Raw genomic sequence first — 24,896 nt, 5'->3', positions numbered from 1 at the left:
TCTTTACAGGACAACCTAACATAAATTCATAGAACTGATCACTAATAATTAATAGGCATGGAATATAAAAATTCACTGAACTATCTAAAAATACTAGTACAAGAAATATGGTAAAAGTGTAATGTACTTTATATATAAAGAGCTCTTACAAACCAATTAGTAGAAAATTACTAATAATCCTATAGAAAAATCAGAAACAGTCATGATCAAATGCTTCACAAAGAAAACATAAATGGCCAAAATAAAGTAAAAAAAAAAAAGTTTAACATTATCAGAAAGAAATACAAATCAAAAATTTTTTAGAACTCATTAATACCATGGTAATTTAAAACACAAGGGCTCTTTTAGGTTGGTTCTTGTGTGCCTTTGACATGCACTCCTCACCTCCGATCCTTTTATTTAGACAGCCTTACTTTCTAGTACTGCAAGATGATCCAGGTTCATTTTGTATTCCCCCTGCCCAGTCCTAGAATCAGTCATTTCTCCAGAGAGCTCTAATTTCTTTCATTGGAGAATATTTAGAAACCACAATTATGGGCACTGGTTATTAGTAAAATTCACTTAAAATTCATCCATTATGTTGCATGAATCATCCTTTTAGCTGCTGAACGGTATTCCACTGTACAGATTTACCAGTTTGCTTATTATCCATTCTCTTCATAAGACATTTGGTGGCTTCCAGTTGTTAGCAATTATGAAAAATGGTGCTATGAATATTAGTGTATAGGCTTTTGTGAGGACCTAAGTTTTCAATTCATTTGCCTAGGCATGTGATTGCTGCATCATTGTAAGATACTGTGAAAATGAAGAAAGTAGCTGCCATTTTGCATTCTCATCAGCAATGAATTCAAGTTCCTGCTGCTTTGCATCCTTGCCGCCACCACTTTGTTGTCGGCTTTTTGGATTTCAGCCATTCTAACAGGCATGTTGTAGTATCTCCTTGTGATTTTAATTTTCATTTCCCTAACAACACGTGATATTGAACACCCTTCCTAAGTCTACTTGCCATTTGTATAGTTTCTTCAATGAAGTGTCTGTTCAGATCTTATGCACATTTTTTAATAGGGTTGTTGATTTTCTTGTTGTTGAGTCTTAAGAGTCCTTTATATAATTCCGTATGTAAGTCCTTTATCCAATATGTGATTTCCAAATTTTCTAACAATCTGTGGCTTCTCTTTTCAATTCTCTTAAAGGTGTTTTTCACAGAGCAGTTTTTTAATTTTAATAAAGCATAACATCAATTTTTTCTTTCATAGATTGTACTTCTGGTGCTATATCTAAGAAGTCACCGCTAAACAAAAAGCGACCTGGATTTTCTCTTTTCTTCTACATACAGGTTTTTAAAATGGTGTAGTTTCTTTGGATCTTAGTCGTCCTGTGAATTTTAGTTGCCTTAGTCTTTCCAGACTCCTAACTCCACTTCTTCCACTCGGGAAGACCGCTGGGCTCCATGCCACGTGTCTGGAGACTCCCTTCGGGCAGTAAGCAGGGGCAGTCAGAGTGCTCACCTCATCTGCTTTTCATCTCTCATGAATCAACAGCCTTCACTGCCTGATGTTCAATGTCTTAAAAATAGTTATTTCATATATTTTGTCTGATATTTGTTTTAGGAGGGAGGGTAAATCTGGTCCTGTTCCTATATTGTGGCCAAAAGTAGAAGTCCAAATAACTTAATTTTATATTGTTTAAAGAAGTTAAGTATCTCAGAAAGTCATGGTTTGTGACATTTCAGATTAGTCACTTGACAATGATAAATTTGCAGTTATTGGAGCCAGGCGTCATGGCAAACACTTGAAAACAACATTAAACAAGTCATGGATGGTTACTATCTACTCCTTCTGAGACTCAAGAACACTTTCAAAAATAAATTTATCTTCATTGCTTTAACTACAAGCAGTATTATTATTATAAAATTTTTCAGGGATTAAATTTATCCTGTAGGAGAAAATTAACAGATCATTTCTTTATTGTTTCCCTATATCCTTTATTTCTCTCATTATGTGGAAGTTGTCATTATGAAGTCTGATCCTAGAATGTGAATTTTGTTAGTTTTTAATCCAGCAATCCATAACATTTTTGAAAACATAGTGAAAAACATACATCGATCAGTATAACAATATGAGCGTGCCTCTTGATATTTAATACCACTGTATTAGTCTGCTTGGGCTACCATAATAGAACACCACAAGCTGCTGACTTAACAGAAATTTATTTCCTCATAGTTCTGGAGGGTTGAATCCAAGATCAAGGTGCTCACTCACAAGGTGCTCAAGGGTTGGTTTCTGGTGAGACTGCTCTCCTTGGCTTGTAGGCTGGTGCGTTCTGTGTCCTCACCAGACCTTTTCTCTGTGCATGTGCACTGCTGGGGTCTTTTCCTCTTCATACAAGGACACAGGTCCTAGGTATTAGAGGCTCACCCTTCTGACCTCATTTAACCTTAGTTACCTCCTTAAAGGCCATATCTCCAAATACAGTCACACTGGAAGTTAGAACTTCACTGTATGAATTTTGAGGGTATACAAATCAATCCATAACATTCCACCCTCTCGTTCCCCAAAATTAATTCCTTCTTGCCCACAAAATACATTCACCTCATCCTAAGAGTCCCAAAAGTCTTAATCCATTCCAGCACCAACTAGAAGTCTAAAGTCTCATCTAAATATCATCTAAATCAGGTATCAGTGAGACTCAAGGTGTGATTCATCCTGAGGCGAAATTCCTTTTTAGTTGCAAACCTGTGAAACAAGACCAGATACGTGCTTCCAAAATACAATGGTGGGACAGGCATAAAATACGCAATCGCATTCCAAAAGACAGACATCAGAAAGAAGGGGTGATGGGTCTCAAGCTAGTCCAAGACCTGGCAGGGCAAATTCCATTAGCTCTGAATGCTGATGGATGCTCTTTGGCAGGATGCTCTGCGCTCAGGCCCACTGGGGTGGCCTTGCTTATCAGCCCTGTATGGCAGCAGCATCCTCTCAGCCACTGGCAGTGCTTTGCTCCTGAGGCCATGAGCGAGGGCAACCTGGACAACTGAGAACAAGGAGGTGGCCCCATGTCCTAAAATCAATGAGGGGACAGCCTTGCCATCTGGGTCTGTATGCCTGGGCCTGTGGTGGCAGTGGCTGCCCTGCTGATCTCTGAATCACCCTCAGGGTCATTCTTCCCTTTTTTTGAAGGATAAGGCATGAGTTCACAGCCTAGCTCTACCGTCTCATCTGGTGGAATCCCAGAAGTCTGAAAGCCTTCCTGTATTTCATCCCATCTCTGTGTTCTTTCATCCAAACTTGGATAACCTTTTTATGGAGTGATTGTCCAGTCACATCCTTGGTGTGCTGTCCAGAACATGCTTTTTCATTTTTCACAACAGGGAGAGCCTGAGAATTTCCAAATCTTCAAGTTCTGGTTCCTTTTGTTTAACAATTCCTTCAATTTCCAAAGCCACTTCCACATATTTGGTATTTGTTATAGCAACATTCCACTTCTGCATAACAAGATCTATATTCATTAGCTAGATTGTATTAATTAATTATTTCTGGGTAACAAGATCTGTATTAATTGTTAATTGTTAATTAACTATAGACTGCCATACCCATAAATTACATTCATTATAAAATTTACCAAAAAAATTTAAAGGATAAGAAAAATCATTATTTAAACGTCTTCTTGCACTCTAAAGACTGTCTTGCCCACCCTGCTCTGAAGACTGTAGTTATAGGCCACCAATCAGATACTGCTTAAGAGCTAGTCATTTAAAAAAAATTCTTAAAGGTGTCATTTGCTCCCAAATTCTGTTTTCTTCATTATATTATCTACTACTCATGATCTGATAGGGAAACACCTTTTGTTTATGATCTGAGAAGAGGTAACTAATGAGTTTTAATTTAGTTACTGTATCGAACGTTATCATTATTTATAAGAAATTGTATCCTTATATTGTTTAAAATTTAAAGTTCTAATGTATTCTTTTTTATGATTATGTTATATATCAATGATAGAATATAAAAATAATTTTTTAAAATATCTATTTTCCATTCACATGCATGCTCTCCTAGGTTTAGTTTTTCCTCCCCTTAGGATCTTGACACACAATGTTTAAAATATTGGCAAGAGTTATTGGGATACTGTATAGCTTTGAAATAGTTTCACCTGGATATACTTAATATCAGATTCAAACACACACACACACACACACACTACCATGTTCTAATTATATTAAGTACCTCAGTCACAAATATCTCAAAGGGTTCTGGAAGCCTCCCTAGACAAAATAACTATACATACACATGCAAGGAACATTACCTTTCTCATCAGGAAGAGATGGTACACTGTCACTTCGTAGAGAATCATCTACAGCAGTCTGAACCTGTTCATCAATAGAACTCTCCATCTTTTCACCATGAAGTTTCCTCTCATTTTCCTTAGAAGATGGAACTGAAGGGCTTTCTTGACGGCTGCTACCACTACTACTTCTGTTTATAGATATTATGGAAACAAACCAAAAAAAAAAAAAAAAAAGGTGATAAAATAAGGTTCATAAATTCAAAGTAAATTTATTTGGCGAGGGGAATGTGCCTCACAATCAAGATATGAAAGATGAAACAAGTAACATAAAACATAAAATGCTAAGTAGACAGAAATCTGAGAAGAAACTGTTGTAGAAAAGAGGAAGGTTTCACTCTTAAATAGTCATAGTAAGTAAGCACTATTCTCAGGCTATCACTCCCCTTTTTTCTTTCATTTTAAAATCAATCTACTAGGAAAAGGGGCTTCTATTTGGCTGTTTCAACTTCCTTACTTTTCATCAACATCACAATTTATCACAATCTGCTTCAATCCCAACTACACTACTGGCATTGTTCTTTCAACCTCTACCTAAACTTGAATTCCCAAATCCAATGGATAATTTTTCTGCAACATTATATGGTTATATATATTATATATATCTCCTTTAAAAGCTCCATGTGCTTTAGCTAGTATAATGTGGATAAAAAATATTTAGGAACTCTGTATTACTCTTACAACATTTCTGTAAGAAATGTTGATATAATTTTGAAATTATGTTGATATATGATTTTGAAATATTATATATCATATTATATGATAGATAATTTTGAAATTATATCAAAATTACATGTTAAGTAAAAGACTTTCCTTTCTTATACTCCCTGTTTCTACTTTCACCTGCTTTTCTATCTCCTGAACCAGTTTTTCTGTTTCTTTCCTATTCTTTGACTTTTCCTGGCTTTCCTTAGAATGATGGTGATTCCCAGTGTTTTGTTTTTGGTCCCTTTCTCTTTTATGCTACATACTGTCCCTTGGCAATCTTATGCATCTCTGTAATTTAAACTACTTATCATTTAGATGGAACCTTAAATCTATATCAACTACTTCTGCCCCTCCCCTGACTTTAAGCCTTAAAAATTTCCAAATGTTTAGTGGACTTGTTTTCCTTTTTTTCTCTTTTTTAAAATTTTATTTATTTTTTTATTATGTTCAGTTAGCCAACATATAGTATATCAATAGTGCTCAGTGATTCATTAGTTATGCATAACATCAGTGTTTTCCTTCCTCCCCCTTTGCTTTCCTTAGTTTTTTCATTCATTTAAATATACATAGAGAGAGCCAATCACAAGCCATGTTTTGAGATCCTCTCCATAAGCTATCTCCTTTTCTGAAATGCCCTTCCTTCCCTGCCTGCCTATTTAAGACTGTTCTGCCTCCCTAATTTAAGACTCAGTTCAAGTATCATTTCTGCAAAGTGCTTGTGGATACCTTCTCCCACTCCCAAGGAAGGTTTGGTCACTTCTCTATCTGTGTTTATACTGTTTTTCTGTTATGTTTCTATAATAGTATTTATCAGAATATTATGCAATTATTTGTCTGGTTTAATAAATGTTTTGGAAAGTGCAAACCATATAATATAGCTATAAGTAAAAGATATAATGCAGGAGACAGCAAGCGCTTTGGAGTCTGAAGGATATGAGATTAATCTCAAATATTCCACTTAGCAGTTATGTGCCAATCATTCACTCAGTAAACATGTAGTAGACTGACTACTGTGTGCCAGGTATTTTGCTAAGTTCTGGGGATAGCAGTATAGCATGGCCCTCACTAGGATGGCTATAACAGAAAAGAGAGATAATAACAAATGTTGGTGAGGATGTAAAAAAAATTAATATTTTTAGTGGGAATGTGAAGTGGAGCAGCTGTTTTGGAAAAGTCTGGCAATTTTCCAAAACATTAAAGAGTTGTTATATGACCAAATAATCCCTCTTCTAAGTATATACCCAAAAGAAATGAAAACCTAAGTCCACACAAAAACTTGTACATAAATGTACATAGTAGCACTATTCACAATAGTCAAAAAGTAGAAGCAATTCCATGTCCATCAACTGATGGTAAATAAAATGTGGGATTACCATGCAAAAGAATATTCTTTGGCCATATAAAAGAATAACGTGTGATAGATGAACCTTAAAAACATTATGTTAAGTCAAAGAACCAGTCACAAAGGACCACACATTGTATGATGCCATTTATATGAAGTGTCCAAAACAGACAAAACCACAGAGAACAGATATACAAAGTAGATTAGTGGTTCCCAGAAGCTAGAGGAGAGAGGGCATAAGAAATGACTGCTAATGGGTACAGGCCTTCTTTTTTGGGGTAATGAAAATGAAGACCCCCAAAGAATTTCTAATGTAGTCTATAACTGACAAGTAAAGGAAGAGGAGATAGGAGGTGGTAAAGTCTCTAACAGTTATATATGGAGTGCTGTGGGACAGCACAGAAGGGATACCTTAAGCAGACTAGGGATAACACTGACTCTTGGAGGGGAGTAAAATAAACTAAATGAAACAGATGGGGGAAGGTCTAGGAAGAAGGTATATCTTGGAGGAGTCCAAGATGGCAGAGGAGTAGGAGACCTTAGTTTTGTCTGGTCCCAGGAATTCAGCTGGATAGCTAGCATATCATTCTGAACACCTGTGAACTCAACCAGAGATAAAAAAAAAAATAGCTACAACTCCACAAATAGAAAAGCAACCACTTTCTGAAAAAATGACAAGATGGAAAAATTCACCTCAAAGAAGAGAACAAGAGGCAGTACTGACTGCAGGGACCTAATCAGTATGGATATAAGTAAGATGTTGGAACTGGAGTTCAGAATAACGATTATAAAGATACTAGCTGGGCTTGAGAAGAGCACAGGAAACACTAGAGAATCCCTATCTGGAGAAATAAAAGAATAAAATCTAGTCAAGTTGAAATAAAAAAAAAACATTAATGAGATGCAATAAAAAATATAGGCTCTAACTGCTAGGATAAATTAGGCAGAAGAGGGGAATTAGTGATACAGAAGAAAAAATGATGGAGAATAAAGAAGATGAAAAAAGAGAGAGAAACAACTACTAGATCACATGGGGGAGAATTTGAGAGATAAGTGATACCATATAATGAAACAATTTTAGAATAATTGGGATCCCAGAAGAAGAGGAAAGAGAGAGAGGGGGCGGAAGGTATATTGGAGCAAATTATAGCAGAGAACCTCCCTAATCTGGGTAAGGAAACAGTCATTCAAGTCCAGGAGGCACAGAGAACCCCCCACAAAATCAATAAAGATAGGTCGACACCTTGACATATAATAGTGAAACTTGCAAATCTCAGAAACAAAGAGAAAATCCTGAAAGCAGCTTAGAACAAGAGGTCCATTACCTACAAAGGTAGAAACATTAGACTGGCAGCAGACCTAACCACAGAGACCTAGCAGGCCAGAAAGGACTGGCATGATATATTCAGGGTGCTAAATGAGAAAAATATGTAGCCAAGAATTCTTTATCCAGCAAGACTGTCATTCAAAATAGAAGGAGAGATAAAAAGCTTCCAGGACAAACATAAACTAAAAGAATTTGTGATCATTAAACCTGGGATCCTTTAAGTGAAGAGAGAGCGCAAAAGTAACATAACCGGAAAGGAACAGAGATAATATACAGAAACAGTGATTTTACAGGTAAGAAAATGGCACTGAATTCATATCTTTCAATAGTTACTCTGAATGTAAATGGGCTAAATGCACAATCAAAAGACACAGGGTATCAGACTGGAAAAAAAAGCAAGACCCATCAATATGCTGTCTGCAAGAGACTCATTTTAGACCCAAAGACACCTTCAGAATGAAAGTGAGGGGGTAGAAACCATTTATCACGCTAATGGACATCAAAAGAAAGCTAGGGTAGCAATCCTTATATCAGACAAATTAAATTAGATTTTAAACCAAAGACTGTAATAAAAGACAGCAATACAAGCCTTTCTCAAGAATCAAGAAAATTCTCAAATATACAACCTAACCTTACACCTTAAGAAGCTAGAGAAAGAACAGCAAATAAAGCCTAAATCCAGCAGGAGAAGAGAATTAATAAAGATCAGAGCAGAAATCAATGAATTAGAAACCAAAAAAAAAAAAAAAAAAAAAAACAGAACAGATCAACAAAAGTAGGAGCTGGTTCTTTGAAAGAATTAATAAAATTGAAAACCCCCTGGCCAGACTTATCAAAAAGAAAAGAGAAAGGACTCAAATAAATAAAATCATGAATGAAAGAGGAGAGATCACAACTAACACTAAAGAAATACAAATAATTAAGAACAATTAAGATATAAGAACCTATTATGAGCAATTATACGCCAACAAATTAGGCAATTTGGAAGAAATGGATGCATTCCTAGAGACGTATAAACTACCAGAAATGAAATGGGAAGAAAGAAAAAAACCTGAATAGACCCATAATCAGCAAGGAAATTGAAGCAATAATCAAAAATCTCCCAACAAACAAAAGTCCAGGGCCCAGGGGCTTCCCAGGGGAATTCTACCAAACATTTAAAGAAGAATTAATACCTATTCTTCTAAAGCTGTTTCAAAAAATAGAAATGGAAGGAAAACTTCCAAACTCTTTCTATGAGGCCAGCATTACCTTGATCCCAAAATCAAAGACCCCACCAAAAAAGGAAAATTACAGACCAATATCCCTGATGAACATGGATGCCAAAATTCTCATCAAGATACTAGCCAATAGGATCCAACAGTACATTAAAAGGATTATTCACCACAACAAGTGTGATTTATTCCTGGGCTGCAGAGGTGGTTCAACATCCGCAAATCAATGTGATGCACTACATTAATAAAAGAAAGAACAAGAACCATATGATCCTCTCAATAGATGTAGAAAAAGCATCTGACAAAGTACAGCATCTTTTCTTGATTAAAACTCTTCACAACATAGGGATAGAGGGAACATACCTCAATATCATAAAAGCCTTCTATGAAAAGCCCACAGTGAATATCATTCTCAGTGGTGAAAAACTGAGAGCTTTTCCCCTAAGGTGAGGAACACAGCAGGGATGTCCACTACACCACTGTTGTTCAACATAGTACTAGAAGCTAGCCTCAGCAATCAGACGACAAAGAGAAATAAAAGGCACCCGAATTGGCAAAGAAGTCAAACTCTCATTCTTCACAGATGACATGACACTCTATGTGGAAAACCCAAAAGACTCCACCCCAAAATTGCTAAAATTCACACAGGAATTCGGCAAAGTGGCAGGATATAAAATCAATGCACAGAAATCAGTTGAATTTCTATACACCAACAATGAGACAGAAGAAAGAGAGATTAAAGAACTAATCTCATTTAAAATTGCACCAAAAGCTGTAAGATACCTAGCAATAAACCTAACCAAAGAGGGAAAGGATCTGTACCCAGAAAACTATAGAATAGTCATGAAAGAAATCGAGAAAGACATAAAGAAATGGAAAAACCTTCCATGCTCATGGACTGGAAGAATAAATATTCTTAAAATGTCTATGCTACCTAGAGCAATCTATATATTCAATGCAATCCCTATCAAAATACCATCAACTTTTATCATAGAGCTGGAATAAATAATCCTACAATTTGTGTGGAACCAGAAAAGACCCTGAATAGCCAAAGGAATGTTGAAAAGGAAAGTCAAAGCTGATGGCATCACAATTCCAGACTCCAAGCTATATTACAACACTGTAATCATCAAGACAGTACGGGACTGGCATAAAAACAGACACACAGATCAATGGAACAGAACAGAGAACCCAGAAATGGACCCTCAACTCTATGGTCAACTAATCTTCAACAAAGCAGGAAAGAATATCCTGGATGGATAAAGGACAGTCTCTTCAACAAATGGTGTTGGGAAAATTGAACAGCCACATGCAGAAGAATAAAAGTGGATCATTTACTTACAGCATACACAAAAATAGACTCAAAATGGATGAAAGACCCAGAAGTGAGATAGGAATCCATCAAAATCTTAGAGAAGAACACAGGCAGCAACCTCTTTGACCTCGGCCAAAGCAACTTCTTGCTAGACATATCTCCAAAGGCAAGGGAAACAAAAACAAAAATGAACTATTGGGACTTCATCAAGATAAAAAGCTTCTGCACAGCAAAGGAAACAGTCAACAAAACCAAAAGACAATCAACAGAATAGGAGAAGATATTTGTAAGTGTCTTATCAGATAAAGGGCTAGTATCCAAAATCTATAAAGAACTTATCAAACTCAACCCCCAAAGAACAAATAATCCAGTCAAGAAACTGGCAGTAGATATGAACAGGCATTTCTCCCAAGAAGATATACAAATGGCCCAGAAACACATGAAAAAATGCTCAACATCACTCAGCATCAGGGAAATACAAATCAAAAGCACATGAGATACCACCTCACACCAGTCAGAATGGCTAAAACTAACAAGTCAGGAAACGAGAAATATTGGTGAGGATCTGGTGAAAGGGGAACCCTCTTACACTGTTGGTGGGAATGCAAGCTGGTAGAGCCACTCTGGAAAACAGTATGGAGGTTCCTCAAAAAGTTGAAAATCGAGCTACCCTTCGACCCAGCAATTGCACTATTAGGTATTTTACCAAAAAGACACAAATGATCCGAAGGGGCACCTGCACCCCAATGTTTATAGCAACAGCCAAACCTATGGAAAGAGCCCAGATGTCCACTGATGGATGAATGGATAAAGAAGATATGGTATATACATACAATGGAACACTACTCAGCCATCAAAAAATGAAATCTTGCCATTCGCAGTGAAGTGCATGGAACTAGAGGGTATTAGCTAAGCAAAATAAGTCAATCAGAGAAAGATAATTATCATACGATCTCACTCATATGTGGAATTTAAGAAACAAAACAGAGGATCATAGGGGAAGAGAGGGAAAAATAAACAAGATGAAATCAGAGAGGGAGACAAACCATAAGAGACTCTTAATCACAGAAAACAAACTGAGGGTTGTTAGAGGGGAGGTAGGTGGGGGAATGGGATAACTGGGTGATGCACATTAAGGAGGGCACATGACGTAATGAGCACTGAGTATTAATGAGTGATGAATCACTGAACTCTAAATCTGAAATAGTACATTATATGTTAATTAATTGAATTTAAATTGAAAAAATAGAAGGTATATCATATGTAATGGCACAAAAGAGAGAGCATGGCTCTTTTATTAGAGAATTACATTAGAGCAGTTATAATTAGTGGAATATAAGAAGGGAAATGCCAAGAGACAGGGCTGGAGATGGACCAAAGCCTCAATAATAAAGGAACTTTCATGCTCTGAGTGGCTCTAAAGGAATACTGAAGGTTTCAAACAGGTGAATAACAAATTGGCTGGAAATTTTAGAAAAATCATTCTAGTTACCATGTGGTCAGTGAACAGATTGGGGAATGGTTTGGGAAGAGTTGGGAAAACTATGAGGAATCCCCTGTAGTGACCCAGCTGACGGCCTCAATGAACTAAGTGTCAGTATAGGTTAAATGAAAGTCACATAATTCCAGAGATAAAGTAGGTACTTAATACCCCACAGTAATGTTTTTTTTTTTATAATGATTTTTTATTATATTATGTTAGTCACCATACAATACATAGTAATGTTTTTTAGTCTCATGATTTAATTTTTTAAATGAGGTTTTACTTTGACAATGTAGGTATCCTAGTCTCATGATTTAATTTTTTAAATGAGGTTTTACTTTGACAATGTAGGTATCCTACGTCTAAGAATGCTGGAAAAGGAGCTTCGAAAATCTTCTAATCCACGGACAGAACCATAATTGAAAACTACAGATGTTAATACCAAGCATTCAATGTCATGTTAATGACAAAGAATTCAATCTTCTTTTATAGTTATAAAAATTAGTACATACAGTAATAAGAAATATGGATGCTATAAGAGCAATGCACAATAAACATAGGCCTTGGAGCCAAATAAACCAAAGTTCAATTCCTTGGTGTGCTACTATCTATGTGACCGTGGCTGAGTTTCTTAGCAACTCCACAAGCCTCTGTTCCCTACTATAAAATGAGGACAGTATCTGTCTTGGAAGATTGTTGTGAAGATTAAATGCAGGAAAAAGAAACTGACACGGTGCTTGTACCAGGCAGGCTCTCAACAAATGGTAGTTACATTACTACGCAACAACTATTTTATAAATCAGCTAATCAAATACGGGAAGTCAGAACTTTGAAGGGAAGACACTATTTCATTTAAAGAAATGAGATTAAGAAGTTAAAAAAAAAAAGCAATGTTTAAGCCATTTATCACACTTTACTAAATCAAAGTGTTTTCTCACCTTCGATCACGATTCTTGTATCTTGAAGACTCAGAATAACTATCGTATGAAGGGGAATACTTCTGATGCTTTGATTCAAGGGTCCCTTCTTTACTCTGAGAGAGTGACACAGATTGACTTTTCCTACAAAGAGAATAAAAATTGATTAAACATTTAAAGTCTCTCATAACAGAAGGATTTTAAATGCCATTTAACATTAATATGAGATAAAATCTCGAATAAATAGAAGTTATGAAATCGCTATGATAAAGTATTTAAGAAAGGCATTCATTCATAGAAAAGAATATCTTTTGCTTTATGAGAAATAAACACAAATCACCCCAAGTATCAGTAAATGTGAATAAGGACTTAAAATCTATGAATTGGACAGCCAAAATGTGACGTAAAAAAATACACACAAACATGATCATATCACCCAGGCTGCCTAAAAAATTAATGACTTTTCATTGTTCCTAGAACAAACTCCAAAATCCTCAAGGTCTGCAATGTCCTACCATAATCTGATCCCTGCATCATCTCCTACCATTCTTCCCTTTGTTCTCTGCATCCAGTCACATTCTTCCCTCATTTTGTCTTCCCACCTTTGTATGTACTGACCTGCCTATTCTTTATCTGCTTTACATCACAGACTCCTTTTCACCCACTAGGTCTCCCCATAAACTTTCCTTCCTTGGGAAAATCTTCTCTGATGGTGCTGTACTCCCAGGCTATCCAAATTCCTTTGTTATATATCTCAGTGATATATGCTCTTTCATAACACTTGTCTCAGTTTGTAAGTGTTCATTCACTTAAGTGAATATTTGATTACAATATCGATCTTTCCCACTACACTGTATGCCCATAACTATATTCCCAGTACCCACAACGGTGCCTGGGATATAGTAGATACTCATTGCATATTTGCTGAACGACTGAATATTAACCTATCCATTTCAGCTCTGGTCCTCAGCTGTTTCACAAAGTCTGGAGCATGCTGTCGTTGGTGGTCATATAGCGTTGCCAGGGGAGCTCCTGAAGCAGTGATGGCATCTGAGATATGAGCTCGAGTCAATTCTGCCATCTAAATAAGAACACACACAAGGCAAAAGTAGATGTGAAAAAAAAAAAATCAAAGAAAACTGAGAAGTAGCACAGTGTCTTCGAAAGATCACTGTATTAAGAGCAAGTAAATTCTGACATAATAGGTAAAACACTGTGGGTAAGGCATTTAGATTCTTTAAGTCTCAAAAGCTTCCTTATAAAAATAAAGAGTTGGATGGACCATATGATTTCTAAGGTTTCATCTAGCTATAGCAACCTATGAATTAAAGCAAAATCTTCAAGTCATATAATAAGCCATAATAAACCAAAAATAAATCTTCTTTAAGAATCAACTCCTTACTACTTCCTATATCTGTTTTCTGACCTACAATGTGAGGTATTTTCCCTACTCTTAGCCACTACCGCAATTGCTGCATTATCATTCAATCACTGCCTTGATGACTTGAAGTGTTTTTGAAATCTTTGTTAATGTTGTCTGAAATTTTCTTAAAAGAATCTATGCTTATTGGCACAATCCCACAGTACCCAACCCAGTAGGTTCCTGGCTTCTTAATATCAATAACAAAATCATTTCATAAACAATCCTAAATTGTACCTGCTAAAAGAAACTGAAACTATATCTACAGATTATGATATCCCATATTTAGACAACAGTAAAACTATCTCTGGCTTTATCCTTGGTACAGAAGACAAGACACTAACGTCACTGTAGGTGAAAAGGAACCATCTTCACACAAAGCAGATCAGTGGCTTCCTGGGACCGAAGATGGACTGGATAGGGGCATGAAGAAACTTTTTAGTGTTGGAAATACAGTTGACCTCTGAACAACATGGAGGTTAGGGGTGCCAATCCACAAGCAGTCGAAATCCGTGGATAACTTCCAATTCCCCCAAAACTGAACTACTAAATAGCCTACTGTTCACTGGAAGCCTTACCCAAAACATAAACAGTTGATTAACACTTATCTTCTACATTATATGTATTTTATACTGTATTATTATAATAAAGTAGGCTAGAGAAAAGAAAATGTTATTAAGAAAATCCTAAGGTGGGGCGCCTGGGTGGCACAGCGGTTAAGCGTCTGCCTTCGGCTCAGGGCGTGATCCCGGCATTATGGGATCGAGCCCCACATCGGGCTCCTCCGCTGTGAGCCTGCTTCTTCCTCTCCCACTCCCCCTGCTTGTGTTCCCTCTCTCGCTGGCTGTCTCTCTGTCACATAAATAAATAAAATCTTAAAAAAAAAAAAAAAAAAAGAAGAAGAAAATCCTAAGGAAGAAAAATTACATTTACAGTACTATACTGTATTTGTCAAAAAAATCTGCATATAAGCAGACCCTCACAGTTCAAGCCCATGTTGTTCAAGAGTCAATTGTATTCTATTTCTCAACTATGGTGGTATTTGTAAGGATGGACAGACAGATAAGAAAAGACACAGAAATATGTAGATATGGATAACTATCTCTGATTAGATACCTGTATCTATATATTTGTCAAAACTTATCAAACAATATACTTAAAATGGATATATTTTATTGTTTGTAAATTATACATCAATAAAATCAATATATCTTTTAAAAGGGCAGACATTTAGAGCTCTTCTCCATCTTTTTTTCCGCCTCTGTATCACTCAGATTTACAACATCCTGTAATAAACGGTGCCTCTTAATTCAATAGCGTATGGCTCCCACTGAGAGTCACTAATCAAAAGTACGTATTTACTAGATATTAGAAACTGCTAAGACCAAATCTACTCAGACTGACTAAAAAGAAAAGGGTTTTTCAATGGCCTTACTTCACAGATTTGGCGAGCTGCATCTGTGGTGAGGCGAGCAGTGTCTGCTTGGTGAGTGGCTATTTTACAAGTTGCTTCCTGCAGGACCTCATTTGCTTCCCTTTGTGATTTGACCACCTGCTGTAAGGATTCTGCATGGACCTGAAAATAAAAGGGAGTAAAAAGAGAACTTCTGTTATGTCTCAGTCTCTCCCCACCCCAAATTAGCTTTAATTTTAAAATTGTGTCATGGTTCAAATGCCTTGTAAAACAACACACTTGACTATTACCTAGATTTCATGTCTTAAAATCTAGAGTTTAGAGTCTTAAAATTCCTGCAGGAGTTTAATTTTTAACTCCACCATTCACAAGTTGATGTTTCTTTAGACAAGTAACTACTATGTACCTCAGCTTCCACTTCTCTAATTGGGGATAAATCTTGACTAACTTAACTCACAGGATGGCTACAAGAGTCAAATGACATGAAATTAACGCACATGGCATAATGTACTAAAGCATTATTATATCTTTTTTACTCCTATATAATTAAAAGAATACTAAAGTGATTTCAAAGATACAAATTTAGATTTAAAGAACCAGTGCCTGCTGCAAACATAAGTACCTGAGCTGCTTTGTTTCGGGTTTCTTCTAATTGTCTCTGACACTCCAAAGCCTCTTGTTCAGCCTTCAATTTCAAAAGGGCCAGGTCTCTTTCATGGCGTTGCTGCTGTGCCTTCAAAAATAAAAAAAAAATCATTAACTATGAATTCTAAGATACTAAACCATTTTAACACAGTGACGATATTACCCATAACACTATTTTCCTAACGTTATTTTTTTTTTGAAGCAACCAGTTAAAACTTAAAGGAAAGACAGCAAATAGGATAGTCCTAAATTGTTTATCAAAATATTTAATGACCACCTACTATGTGTCAAATAATGTAGTAACATAAAAAATTTCCAAGGCATACAGGACTAAGAACTCATAATAAAAAGCTAGTTTTATGGGGCGCCTGGGTGGCAGAGTGGTTAAGCATCTGCCTTCGGCTCAGGGCGTGATCCTGGCGTTATGGGATCGAGCCCCACATCAGGCTCTTCCGCTATGAGCCTGCTTCTTCCTGTCCCACTCCCCCTACTTGTGTTCCCTCTCTCGCTGGCTGTCTCTCTCTCTGTCAAATAAATAAAATATTTAAAAAAAAAAACTAGTTTTAAAGCAAAAGCTACAGTACCTAATTCTTTAAAAGAGATTAAGATGTCCTACATGTAAAAATAAAGAGAACACTTCGCAACTCAGAATTTTAGGAATCCTTTATTTTGGCTTTACAAAAGTAGTTTCATGAAAATATTGCCCCAGACAATAGCTAAATCGTGGAAGGAGCCGAGATGCCCTTCAACAGATGACTGGATTAAGAAGTTGTGGTCCATATATACAATGGAATATTACTCAGCTATCAGAAAGAACGAGTTCTCAACATTTGCTACAACATGGACGGCACTGGAGGAGATAATGCTAAGTGAAATAAGTCAAGCAGAGAAAGACAACTATCATATGATTTCTCTCATCTATGGAACATAAGAACTAGGATGATCGGTAGGGGAAGAAAGGGATAAAGAAAGGGGGGGTAATCAGAAGGGGGAATGAAACATGAGAGACTATGGACTATGAGAAACAAACTGAGGACTTCAGAGGGAAGGGGGGTGGGGGAATGGGATAGGCTGGTGATGGGTAGTAAGGAGGGCACGTATTGCATGGTGCACTGGGTGTTATACACAACTAATGAATCATCGAGCCTTACATCGGAAACCGGGGATGTACTGTATGGTGACTAACATAATATAATAAAAAATCATTAAAATAAAATTAAAAAAAAAAAAAGAAAGAAAATATTGCCCCAGAAAAGATCTCCTTCTCACTAGGACCCTTTCTTTCCACTATTTCATACAATGCTATCAGTCAATTTATATTTTTTCACTTCTTTGGAATAGTGGTAAATACAGGTTTTCTAAGGTAGAAAGGCTGTATATAAAGTTATATAATGCCCCGTAAAAATCTGGAAGCCCAGAATTATAATGTATCCCTAAAATGGTAGAAAATCTCAGTGCTATTTTGAATTTCAAGGCAATGGCCACTGCAATGGGACCATTTCTCCAATCCAGTGATTTTTAACCAAATTGTTATAAGTCCCTCCCCAGTCTCCATCAGGGAGACTTAGAAATGTCTGGGAAGTTTTTGCTGTCATAATGACTGGACAGCAGTACTGTTAATTATTGGGAGAGGTGCAGGAATGCTCAACTCCTTGCAAAGTATGGGATAGTTCCACACAAAGAATGATCTTAAGGTATTCTGGGAAGAACAAATGCAAAACAAAATTGAGAAAAAATTATTTACAACAGCATCATGAGACATAAAATATTTAGGAATAAATTTAAAAATGTGTAAGATCTCTACACTGAAAATTACATTGCAGAGAGAAATATTTTTAAAACCTTAATAGAAAAAGGTATCATGCTCACAAATTGAAAATGCCATATTGTTAAGATGTAAATTCTCCCCCCAAACTGATCTACAGATTCAACGCCAGTCATATCAAAATTAATAAAAACAAAAAACCAGGTCTTTTTTTTTTTTTTGTAGAAGCTGACAAACTAATTCTAAAAGTTACACAGAAATATAAAAACCTAGAACAGACAAAACCGCCTTGAGAAAGAATAAAGTGGAAGTAATTACACCCTGATTTCATGACTCACTCTAAAGACATGGTAAAATAGTACGGTATTGGCATTTAAGGATAGACAGATTAATGGCAAAGAATAGAGTCCAGAAATAGACCTCCATATCAGTGATTACTTAATTGTTGATAAAGGTGCCAAGGTAAGTTAAGTCTTTTTAAGAAAATGGTGACGGAATAACTGAAAATCCAGATGGAGGAAAAGATGAACTTCGGTCCCTTCTTCACATTCCAAGTAACTACGAGGCTTACACACTTAAGTATAAAAGCCAAAACTATAAAGCTTTTTAGAAAAACATAAAAGAATATCTTTGTTAAAGTACCTTAACATCTTAGGGCAGGCAAAGATTTCTTAGAAAACAAAAGGCACTACCATAAAAGAAAAAAATTAAAAACTGGATTTTATTAAAATGAAAATATTCTGCACTTAAAAAGATAGACTTGAAAAATGAAAAGACAAAAAAACTTTTTTTAAATTAAAAGGCAAGCTAAGGACTGGGAAAGAGTATTTGAAATATACCTGAAAAGGACTTGTTTCTAAGATATGTAAAGAACTTCTACAATAAAGAAAAGATATACAATCCTATTATGAAATAGGCAAAAAATCTGAACATTCACAAAAGATGATGTAATAAGAATGGTCAGTAAATACACAAAATATTATCAACCTCATCAGCCATAAAAGAAATGCAAATTAAAACCACAATGAGATAGTATTTCACATTTACTAGAATGCCTAAAATACCAATGATAGCAAAAATGTGGAGCAACTGGGACTCTCACAGATTGCTGTATGAGTATAAGATAGTATAACTACTTTGGAAAACAGTATACCAGTTTCACATAAAGTGAAGCACATGCTTTTACTTGACCCAAGCAATTACACTCCTGGGTATTAAAGCAAAAAAAATGAAAACATATGTTGAACACAGAGTTGTAAAAATATTCATAACAGGAATATTAATAATAGCCAAAAACTGGAAACAATACAAATGTACATCAAGAGGAGAAGGGATAAACAAATTGTGTTATACTGATCAATGGAATATTACTCAGCCAAAAAAACAACACGAACAAAACAATGGATACAACAACATGGATGAATCTTAAAAACATTACGCCACATAAAATTAGCTAAACACAACAAAGTACAAAGTATCTTTCCATTTACATGAAGTTCTGGAACAGGCAAAAAAAACTATGGTGGTTAGGAATCAGACTAGTAATTGCCTCTGGGAGAGGGGATTAACTGAAAAGGTCTGTGGGTGAACTGTCTGAAGTGACAGAACTGTTCTATATTTTGATTAGGGTTGTGGTTACATTGATCAAAACTCATCAAACTATGCACTTAAAATCTGTGTATTTTATTATATGTAAACACCAAGGGGGTTTTGGAGGGTTTTTTTTGTTTTGTTTTGTTTTGTTTTTTGGTTTTTTAAAGATAGCAACAGCAACTCCAGGTAAGAGCACTGATTTACTGGATTTTTTGTTAGCTAAGGAAAAGTCCACATTATCCTGGCTTTATCAAATATCTGGATCTCAGAAACTCTTCTTTTGGTACAAATAAAGCATTAAAAACAGAACAAAAACTCGGTCATCTCTGACTTGTCAGTGAAAGAAAATATTGAAAATTGCTTGATTAGCTGATTTTCAGAGTCATTTAAAAAAACAGAATGAGGAAAATGAAATATTTGAGAGAGAATGACTGAATTATTGTTCTGCTGCCAAATATTCTATGTTTAACCTTTTTTGTACTCTACATGACAGTTTTCCCCTGGGTTATTTATAGGTGTTGTATGGCAGACTATTTTTTTTCTACTCGGAAGGTTAAAATTTTGTGTGCTGGCTTTTGGTTTTTGACCTCATCATTGAAACGATTTTAAATAGCAAAGAAAAGAGAAAAAACACAGAAAGCCAAAGAAGAAAGCTCCACAAATACCTTTATGATCTGAGCCAGAGATACACTCTCCTGCTGAGCAAGTGATATGCCCCTAACTCTCTCCACATCTGACAGCTGGCGCACCGACTCCTCAATGGCACTCAGGTAACTGAGTTCTGCCACCATTCGGTGCTGGAGGCCGGCAGGAGAAAAGCGCTTAGAACCTAGAAGGCATAAACGACTGTCAAATGGAAAAGTTCACATGAAACGACCTCTCAAATTTTTGAAATTCATTTTTCATTCTAAAAAACTAAAAAGAGTTTGCTTTCCGTGGCAGGAAAGACAGTGATTTATTAATAGCACAGTGTACATTTTCCAGGTGTGTTCTGACTCGGGCTGGCAAAAGGAGAAAAATCACCACTGTCCAAACTGTCATGCTTTTCAGTATTTCTTTTCCCACACAATTTTTAATACTTCAAAAAGTAATCACATTCACTTGATGGGATAACATTTCCCTACAGTTCGACTGAAAGAAAAGGGATTTTAAGGGACAAAAGTAGTATCTTAAATCACAACTGCGTGGATCTACTTGCCTGGTGTGGGGGCCATCTCTGCTGTCGTTCTGCTGGCAGCAAGGTTCGTATCGGTAAGAGGTGCATTAGGCTTAAATCCTGTTACAGATGGAGGCGTTATTACCAAGGATTTAGATCTTTCTAAGGAAGTTCCTGGAAGGTCAAACTGCAACAATTTCTGGGAACTTGGAGACAGGGGAGAAGTTGGAGTTTTCTGAGATCTTCCCTTGTCTGATGAGACACTAGAAGTTTTGTTTCATAAAGACATTAGAGAAAAGAAAACTACTTCAAGAGTTAGCTAAACAATTCATAAGAACAGCATGCATTACATTCTTTATTGACACTTAAAAGGCTGTGATTCAGGCACTTAATCATTCAACATAGTCACCATGTTGAATGAATGAATGAGTACATCTCTCTCTCATCACTAGACTTACAGTGATGAATGAGCTAGGCACAAACACTGCCCAAAACAATAAAAGAGAAAAGGAGTCTCAATTAAATTGGCACTTAACTCTTTCTTCTACAATGTACATATATAATGAATCACTTATTACAGTATGAGGCAAAACCTTTTAAAATACATAGACTTCATATAGCAATAAAATTACAGCCAGTAATTTACGTATATAAAAGGTAAGGGTCAAGACTATCATATAAAAATGTCTTAAAATAGATCTATGAAAGAGATAAAGTATCATTTTATATTAAAAATTAAGAAATGACAAAATCCACTCTTTTGTTATTGCTATTAACCCAAAGTCACAGCAAAAAATTATTTTCCTACTAACCATCTCTAAGTATTTTATATGTACTTATTTGTTCTCATCTACCTTTCAGTGTTATAGTTCTTTCCTGAACTTTTTAATAAGAAGTAACCTCTCATAAGCAGTCTGACTGGAATAACTCTTAATATATTTATTTCAATACAAGGCACATGTCTAGCCCCAAATTAGATTCATTAAAGTTACTGTTTCTCATAACAAAAAGATGTTGCCATGTACTAAACATTTATTTATTGAATAAATTAATTAAAGATACTTCATAAAGCATGTTAGCACAGTTAACATATTTCTAACATAGTAAAACAAGTTTACTTTCAGCTTTAATAAAACCAGGAGATAGTTTTCAAAGATAGACATTTCTCTTAAACTCGGTATATAAATATTTGAACAAAAGCAGTCTTGAGAAGCACTCACTTGTTTACAGTGACCTTTAATTTACTATTGATGGTTTAGAGAACTACTGTTTCTAATAGTTCAACAACCTCGTTTATGGAATATAAAAAGAATTTTATTACTTCTGTTTCTTACTAGATTTCCAGGAAAGAATTCCAACACAATATCAAGTCCAAGTACTCTGCCTGAATCTCACCTTGTGGTTTTACAAGCTTTTTACAAGGTTTTTACAAGGTTTTACAAGAATTTTATTTGCTTTGCAGAGAAGATTCACCTAGACTAGCATTCCCAAAACTATAATTCCAACCATGTTAATAAATTTTCCAAAACATAAGAAGGACAGAAAGTGACTATAGCCAAATAAGCAAAGAAAAAATAGGTTAAATATTTTTTTAAAAATCTGAACGCCTCTTCATCAAAGCCTCAAATCCTAGGTGAGGAAGGTGGTGGGGGAAGTCTATTCTATAGTATGGGGCATTTGTCAAACTTATTTGGCTGTGGATTCTGTTTTAGAAATGTTTAACTTTGTAGATTTTGCCAAATAAATCATCAGAATATCTCCAAAGAAAGGTAAAGTTTTCTGACAAAGAAATTAAACTTCAATTTCAAATATAGCAATGATGGTATTAACAATGTAAGATTTACAACACGAAAGCATTAAAAATGATTATCTGTGACATTGTACTAGAAAAAGCAAACAGTTAGTTTCAAAAGAAAAAAATAATCCATGTCTTCTTAGAGCTTAGACTTAGAGAAGGAGAAAACTAGTGCAACAGATAAAAAGTCATGCAGACAAAAGAATAGAAACTGCATATGAAGCCATCGCAAAAGGTCATATATAAGCATTAGGCTCAGTGTATAATACTGTATGATATTAAAAGGAAGGGAAAAAAGAGTATGCAAGCTCTCAGTAATCAATATAAGATAATTCAAAATCTGCTGAGTCATCAAATAAGCCGAGGAGAGAAAAGTTCACAGGAAGAATAGATAATGAGATAATGAGACAAAAGGATGCTAAGTAGTTGTGTTGAAAGAGTGGATGAACAGATGAGAAGAAACGCATGGAGAAAAGAAATGAGACAGTCTATGGTAGCCTAATGAAACATTTCAAATAAAGTTAAGTTTTTGGGAGTTCATCTACAGAGTAGCTGTGAGCTCCCAGGGTACCCTAAGGAGGGCAGTTACTTGGTCAAAGGATTGATTCAAGATAACAACAGTGGCAATGGCATTTACAATAGAAAGGTGGATTTTGCTAGAGGTAGAGTATTCCTGAGAGGGGCAGTAATAGTTTAGGTGAGAGATGACCATATTCTAAAATATAAAGACCCAAACTATGAATGAAACTACAAAGTCTATTCAGAAAATACAGCAATTTATTGAATGGATTCTCTGAACATCAGTGATATTATAAATTTAGTTATATATGAATTACACACATATTGCATGGAGCACTGGGTATTATATGCAAACAATGAATCATGGAACACAACATCAAAAACTAATGATATACTGTATGGTAACTAACATAACATAATAAAATTAAATTAAAAAAATAAATATGAATTAAGATATAAAATATGCATTACTTTACCTCACAGAATGCCCAGAAAGATCCTCCAAAATGCTATCAGTGTCAAGAGTCTGCTCATAATCTTTAACAGAAAGTTTGCTACTGGTCCCAGATTTCTTTCCTCGTTCCGAGCCAGAGTGTACTTTCTCCTCATCAAGAAGTGAGTTCTGAACATTTCCAGTGAGTGAATCCAGCCCTAGTAAAGCAAATTTCTTATAAAGCTGATTCCCAATGTCAGAAGCTACGGAGAAATAACTGATACCTATATTTCAATAAAGTAATAAAATGTGCAGATCAGACTTTTTTAAAGTTATTTTTCATATATAAAATAAAGTGGTTCATCCTGTTTCCATTTAAGAATAAAGTTTCTTCCAATAACATCCCCCCACTTACTCTTAAAAAATAAATTGTTCTTAAATCAAATGGTAAAAAAAAAGACAAGCATACTAAGCAAGAATGAAGTACTACTCTATACCTATGAAGAAGTAACCAAAGAGAAGTCTTTTAATGATAAAACCCAGAGCTGGTAGAAAAATAGTATCAAATGCCAACTGAACTACACATTCATTTTGAAAAACTTTATGACAAGAACTATGTAGCCAGACTCTGAAAACTGCTCATATTCTCTGACTCAGAATAATCTCACTTCTAGAAGTATCTTAAGAAGATTACTGAAATAAAAATTATGCATGATATTCAATATACAACTTAATAATTTAAAAAATTTTGACCTAATTCTCCAGCAAGTGAAGAGTTGTCTAAATTACATAGATAACAGTATCCTGAACATTAACTAGCACTTTGTAATTTAAAATGCACTCCACATATATTACACCTTATCGCTCTTAAACATCTTATGAACTGAATACATATGCTCAATTTACTGATGAGGTAGCTAGAAATCTGTAAGGCTACATAACTTGCTAGAGGATACATGGTCACAGAGGAGAAATAAAACATAAACACAGGCCTCATGGCTCTAAGTCCAGTGCAGCCTGATTTTAAGTTTCAACAGCAACATGGGAAAATATGTTACATTTTAAAACGCAGAAAAAAAGAACTGCATATACCTTTTAATGACAGCAAAAAAATTTCTAATGTAGAAAAGAAAATGAAAAAGGAAACAAGTATGCCGTAAACCCATGTTCACAGCAGCATTATTCACAGTAGCCAAAAGGTGGAAGCAGCCCACGTGTCCTCCAACAACAAATGAACAAAATGTGGTATTTACATACAATGATATATTATTCAGTCTTAAAAAGGAAGGACATTCTTTTTATTTATTTTTTTTAAGACAGAGAGTGCACGAGAGGTAAGGGAGGGAGGGGCAGAAGGAGAGAGAGAATCCCAAGCCAAGGCACTGAGCATGGAGCCCACAGCTGAGCTCAATCTCACGACCCTGAGATCATAACCAGAGCTGAAATCAAGAGTCCGATGCTTAACTGACTGAGCGACCCAGGCACCCCAAAAGGAAGGCCATTCTGACA

General features: G+C 35.5%; 1 protein-coding gene across 4 annotated transcripts in view; it reads right to left on the bottom strand.

Moving 5' to 3' along the window:
• CEP350 (centrosomal protein 350) overlaps positions 1–24,896 on the bottom strand; it is a 150,744-nt gene that overhangs the window by 64,300 nt on the left and 61,548 nt on the right. For all 4 annotated transcript variants that reach the window (XM_045811424.2, XM_045811428.2, XM_045811427.2 and 1 more), the window contains exons 15-22: positions 23,431–23,605; positions 20,683–20,903; positions 20,150–20,313; positions 16,104–16,214; positions 15,503–15,643; positions 13,592–13,728; positions 12,669–12,791; positions 4,303–4,472 (exon numbers count right to left, since the gene is read on the bottom strand). In XM_045811424.2, the coding sequence (XP_045667380.2) occupies positions 4,303–4,472; positions 12,669–12,791; positions 13,592–13,728; positions 15,503–15,643; positions 16,104–16,214; positions 20,150–20,313; positions 20,683–20,903; positions 23,431–23,605 (1,242 nt within the window). The remainder of the gene's footprint in view (positions 1–4,302; positions 4,473–12,668; positions 12,792–13,591; positions 13,729–15,502; positions 15,644–16,103; positions 16,215–20,149; positions 20,314–20,682; positions 20,904–23,430; positions 23,606–24,896) is intronic.

This window comes from Ursus americanus, chromosome 2 (genome assembly GCF_024610735.1).
Source record: "Ursus americanus isolate L20-20 chromosome 2, mUrsAme1.1.p, whole genome shotgun sequence".
NCBI classification, from domain to species: Eukaryota; Metazoa; Chordata; class Mammalia; order Carnivora; family Ursidae; genus Ursus; species Ursus americanus.
This window is presented reverse-complemented; position numbering and strand designations above follow the sequence as displayed.